The sequence below is a fragment of the Phoca vitulina genome, unplaced genomic scaffold (genome assembly GCF_004348235.1).
Source record: "Phoca vitulina isolate PV1807 unplaced genomic scaffold, GSC_HSeal_1.0 scaffold49, whole genome shotgun sequence".
Lineage (NCBI taxonomy): Eukaryota > Metazoa > Chordata > Mammalia > Carnivora > Phocidae > Phoca > Phoca vitulina.
Window position 1 is genome coordinate 11,569,102 of NW_022589752.1, and position 6,111 is coordinate 11,575,212.

The 6,111-nt window shown below is 42.6% G+C and overlaps 1 protein-coding gene across 6 annotated transcripts in view; it reads right to left on the reverse strand.

Moving 5' to 3' along the window:
* The window catches only part of KIF21A (kinesin family member 21A), a 147,611-nt gene extending 141,747 nt beyond the window's left edge, over positions 1–5,864 (reverse strand). For all 6 annotated transcript variants that reach the window (XM_032432815.1, XM_032432814.1, XM_032432817.1 and 3 more), the window contains exon 1: positions 5,344–5,864. In XM_032432815.1, coding sequence (XP_032288706.1) covers positions 5,344–5,387 — 44 coding nt within the window. In that variant the 5' untranslated portion in view covers positions 5,388–5,864. The remainder of the gene's footprint in view (positions 1–5,343) is intronic.
* Positions 5,865–6,111: the final 247 nt, after the last annotated feature.

Consider the following 6,111-nt stretch of genomic DNA (forward strand, 5'->3'; position numbering starts at 1 on the left):
TGTTTAAGAACAGAAATAAGAAATGTTAACTAGACTTGTAGTGCTGATCATTTTGCAATGTATACAAATATCAAATCATTATGCTGCACACCTGAAGCTAATATAAAGTTACATGTCAACTATACCTCAACTAAAATGAACAAAAAACAAAAACAAAATACACAGAAATAGGTATGATAAGCCTCAGTTTGAGGTCCAATTCTGGTACTTAGTAGCTGAGAAACCTTGAACAGGTCACCTAGTGCCTTTGTCACTCATTTTGTCATCTCTAAAATATAAATAAGAATAATATCTGTCCAGCCTACCTCATAGGGTTTTACTGTAGATTAACTAAAATATTGTATGTGTGTATTATAATGAGAATGGGAAAAAGAGACCACAAAAGACTAAATGTTTCCTATTCAGTAACAAGAGTACCCAAAGTAAACACATTGTTGGGAAAGTCAAGCTTGAAATGTTAAAATACTTCCTTCCTGTCAATATAGAGCCAATAGTTTAACAACGAAATCACATACTTAATAGACTGCATATGCAAAGTTCTTACAACTCGTAGTACCTTTACGTTGCCACATCAGCATGAGGAAAAAGAAATGTCCAGAAAGGTCACATTGGAAATCAGTGCCAGTGACAGACCTAAAACTGATCTTTTGACTGTCCAACCAGTCATAAGCCTGCTGAGCCATGCCACTTTTTAAAATTGCCTTAGTAAGGTAAAAACAGCAAATTGAAACCCAATTAGACTACATTACACACTAATCCAGATTGATTGTCAAGGATATGTACCACTCTCTGTCAAAGCCAAGCAAAGACATTTTAGCTCACAACCACAGACAATGACACAAAAACACAGTGATCCTCTCTGTATCTGCGTTTTTGTCCAGCTCTTGACATATTCTGCAAGCTAAAATTCTTGAAAAGGAAAAAAGTTTTGGGGCCCCTGGGTGGCTCAGTCAATTAAGCGTCTGCCTTTGGCCCAGGTCATGATCCCAGGGTCCCAGGATTGAGCCCCGCTCAACAGGGAGTCTGCTTGTTCCTCTCCCTCTGCCCCTCTCCCCAGCTTGTTCTCTCTCTCTCCCAAGTAAATAAAATATTTTAAAAATAAATAAATAAATTTTTTAAAAAGGAAAAAAGTTTCAAATTTGCTAAGTCAGCATTCACAGACAGGGAAGGGAAAAAGGCACATCATCTCACAATGTCTTAAATTAGAATTCAAAATGTTTAATTGATCTTATCATTTTGAGTTAACTGAAGAGTTCAATCCAGTATACTTAGATATTAAGAATAGAATATATATTATACTTCATTGTTCAGTTTTGTTGATGACATCTATCTAAGCCATCCGTTTAACTTACCACATTTTCTAAGAATTCAGCTACCATATTGAATCCAAAATCACTATCTTTCTACACCTATATACCCTGAGGGGGCGGGGGGGAATGTTGCTTTTAAATCCAGTCTTGCCTCTGTGTGTGTGTGTGTGTGTGTGTCTGTGTGTGTGTGTGTGTGTGTGTATAACCACTCAAAAAAAGACACCTAGTATTTTGGTACTTTCTTGATCTAAGGGTGTGGTTCATCTATGATGGGGTGGCTATGATTTGTTTCTATGTATTGACTTATGCTGCTGATAAATAGTGTAGTTTTATTCTATATTTAAATTATAGAGCAGTCTTAACCAATAGAAACTTAATGTGAGCAATATTATATCTGATTTTAAATTTTCTAGTAGCCACATTTTTAAAAAGGAAAAATAGGTGAAATTAATTTTCATATTTTATTTAACTCAATATATCAAAATATCACTTTAATGTGTAATCAATACAAAGATTATTGATATATTTGCATTCATTTTTCTTACTAAATCTTTGAAATCCAATGTATATATTACACTTACAGCATATGTCAATTATGACACTAAATTTTTTTCAGAAATACCCTATCAGTATTTAGATTAAACTTTCCAGTTGAAAAGTAGATCCATATAACCAAGTTGTTTCAAAAATATTCAAAAGTTATCCAAAAATGGGCTGCCTGGATGGCTCAGTCAGTTAGGCATCAGACTCTTGATTTTCGCTAGGGTCATGATCTCAGCATCGTGGGATCGAGCCCCTCATCAGGCTCCTCCCTCAGCTGGGAAGTCTACTGGAGATTCTCTCTCTTCCTCTCCCTCTGCCTCCCCACTTCTCTCTCTCTCTAATAAATGAATAAATCTTTTTTTAAAAAAAAGTTATCCAAAAACTAAATCAAGGACCAGTTTTTAAGTTTAAAATTAAATTAATAAAAATTAAATAAAATGATAAATTTAGTTCCTCAGTAGCATTAATCATAATTCAAATGCCCCATAGCCACATGGGTTGAATAGTAGGGCTGTTTTCTGAATCCATATCCAACCCAAGGAAAGATACCCTGCAAAATACCTAAAATATACCCTGCCAAAAGGCATTTTCAGAAATTGAATAAAAAATATTCTTCCTAAATAAGAAACTTTCTTTTGAACTTCTTTTCCCCAAAGTTGTATATGACCCATGCACTTATTTTGAGAAATCTTAAAATAGACTCATCAGTCTTAACAGTCTCTGCATCTAACAAAACACAAGAACCTTTAGGACACTTTCTGCATTTCACAGTAAAGTCAATCCCCTATGCCTATTATTACATTATTCACTGAAGAGGAAAAGCAGGTCAAATGCCTCTGTTGATTTGTTTCAATGTGTTGATTTACTTATCCTGCTGATGAAGCCTGTCACAAACTAGGGTAGGATTGGAGGACACTGTAAAGATTAAAGAGAATCTGAGGAAACACTTAACTAAGTTCAGGTCCTCTTTCTGAGTTTTATCTTTTCTAGTGATATCAAGGTATACATAACTTGTCAAAGCCACTCATTTGTAACTGAACTAGTGTAGAACCAGGAAAAAGCAATGACCTTAAGCTAAATAAAGCTTTGTGAAGTATGTTCTTGCCTTTCACCTGTGTAGGTTTAATGGCTAAGAATTTGTCTGGGTTGGAACACTGGTTCCATCACTATCTACTAGTTTAACTTTAAGCAGATTATTTAATCTTTCAGTGTCTCATCTGTAAAATGGTCATAATAACAGAACCTAAATCAAAGATTGTTATGGGGGATAAATGAGATTTTACATGATATAAAACATCTTAACAGCACTGACCCTAGAACATGACGTATCCAACAATGACTGCTCAGAATCAGAATAATCAGAGATGAGGATATACGTTCAACAAATATTTATCGTAAATGAAAATATATGTCTCCAAGCACTTTATAAATACCAAAGTGCCATAAAAACAGAAGCTATTATTAGCCTATGTAAAATAAGTTTAGAGAGTGGATCTATTCAGTGTATTTAATGGAAAAAAGAAAAAGGGACCTTTACAGTGCAGCTTACCAAATTCTGTTAATGTTTTTATAAACCTTTCCCAAACAAACAGACCCACACTTATGACTTAAAAAGTGTAAACATAATCAAATACAAATCATTTATAAATATATTTTATTAATAAATCAAATAGAAATTATTTATCTGTCAACATCACTTTAGGGTCATCCATGACTCTGCTCACCTTCAGTGCAAGCAGTTATCAGATTTAATAACATAGGAAATAAACTGCCCTATGATATTCTAGAGAATTCACAGATAAAAACCTTAAATCTTTAAAAATGATTTCTCTCACAGCCTAATTTTCAGTTTTCATTACTATTTTATGCTCCTTCTTCACCTTCTTTGACTGGATCTGCTAACAAAACTACCTCTTACTGGGTTTCTGCCATGGTACAGTCATTAAAGAGTATTCAAAGGTCAAAAGAGAGGTAGTAGCAGTATTTAGGAGAAACAAACTAACCCAACAATTGGACAAGTAGCCCCCAAAAACCAAAAATTTAACCAAATTAAAACTTCAAAAGCTTTATAACAGGTGATTCTAAAGTCATAAAACTGTCACCTCCACAGGTCATCATTTCCTGATCCGTTAAAAAAAAAAAAAAAACTTTAAAATTCATGTTATTCTGGGGCTCCTGGCTGGCTCAGTCAGAAGAGCATGGGGGGCGGGGAGGTCGTGAGTTGGAGCCCAGTGTTGGGTGTAGACATCACTTAAATAAATAAACTTTAAAAAAAAATAAAATAAAATTCATGTTATTCTTTAAATTGATTAAAGATACAAAGTGTATAAAACTGCCATTTCTATGCCTAATCAAGATTCGCCACTAAAATAATAATGCTGACACGATAGGATTTTTAAAATGCCTTTCCAGAAAGGCTACATGAGTGGAGGATTTTTTTTTCAATAATTTCACATTTCTCCAAAGACACTGTTTTCATAATCCTTAAAATATAAAGAGAAGCGGATTCACAGTAGACCATCAGAGAGCTGTGAAAGCAACGCACTTATTCTATCATGAATGCTTCATTAATATTTCAGTGATGATGTTGCAATTTTCCATAAGCAACTGTCAGAGCTTTGCTTCTTGATATGTATCAAAACAGTCTAAGTTACATTCAATACTCGTGTACCTGACGTTGAACAAAATACAATTTTGATGTGTCTGGTATTTCAAAATTCACACCCAGGCATGTAAAATTTTATATTGTATCCACCCTGCCTAACCACAGAATGTTTCACCCAGTCACCCATTCAACCCTTCCACTTGCTGAAGAGTTTCTTCCTTCTACAGACTTATCACCCGGGAATATAATTCTTAAGGAGAATTCCCATTCCAATGCCTGAGAGGCCAGATGTGTCTCCTACACCCAGACGCTTGTGCTACGTTTGTCTCTGTGATGCTTCACGAGACTTCCATTGGCACAGGCATCTAAGAAGCCTGCGTTTGGAAGCGCTGTCAGTCTGATGCTTTGTCTCCTGCCTCAGAAGGCCTGAGTCGCATGTACACATATGACAGACACTCTCTCAGTAATAAAAAGAACACCACAGCCCAGCACGGAGTCAGCTCCTCCGGGCAAAGCCAGCCAGGCCATCGCCCAAGGCGGCCCCACCTGAGGCGATTGCTCCTCGCCTGCGAGACCAGGCGGGGGCGGGCGCCGACGGCTTCCACCCGCCGAGGAGTCTGGGCGCCCCGGAGACCCGGCGTCGCGCAGCCGCCCGCTACCTGCAAACGCCACCCGGCTGCGGGCGGCAGGGTCTCCCCGGCAGCATCCGGCCGCGCGCGCCAGCCGGCGGGGATCCGCAGCCTCAGTTTACCCAGCCCGACCGCCCCCTCAGATCTCAGCACCACAGCAGCCGCTGCTCCCGCCCGGAGCGCGTCCTCTCCGCGCCCTCAGCCCGCCGCCAGCCCGTAGCCCGGCCGCCGCCGCCGCCGCCGAGTCTGTCCTCACCTGACAGCCACCCGCACCGAGCTCTCGTCCGGGGCACCCAACATGCTGGCGGCTGGCGACAGCAGGGCCCCTGGGCCTCTGCACTGCAGAGCTGAGGCACCGCCGGAGGCGCGGCGTTCGAGCGCAGCAGACTGGAGCGGCAGGGGGCGGCCGGCTCACCTCCGCCGCGCTCCAGCCATGTTGGGCGACTGAATGGAAAGGTGGCGGCGGCGCTGAGGCAGGAGGAGGAGGTATTCCCGACTGGCGGACGCCCGCCCCTTCTCCCCCGCTCACCCCCCAGGATCTGGGGCGGGGACGAGGCGCGCTTGAATGGCAAGCGCGGCGGTGGCGGAGCCAGCAGGCCGCCCGCGGCTTCCTGACGGCCGGTAAGCGCGCCCTGCCCCCTCCGGTGGGGACGCGGCCTGCCGGCGGCCGGGCTAAAAACTCCACGCCCGCCTGGGCGCTCAGGGCTGCCGGCCCCGCACTGCGTCAGCAGCGGCCGCACAGCCCGGCCCCAGCTCGCCCTCCCCCGGCCTGCGCCCCGCCCTGCCCTCGGCGGGCACTGCCTGGCGCTGCTGGGCAGAGAGGCGCGAGGGGGAGGGATGCCGGCCGCGGGCTGCCCACGCCCGAGGGCGGCGAGCCCGTGCGCCCTTCCAGGTTCTTCTGTGAGAACGCAGCAGCGGGTGCTCGCCCAGCTGCCTGCGTCCTTTCTAAAATCGGAGCTTGGTTCGCGAGCGCAGCGCCAGGACTCAGTCAGCTGCCACTCTGGTTCGGCTTTGTTTCCGCCCT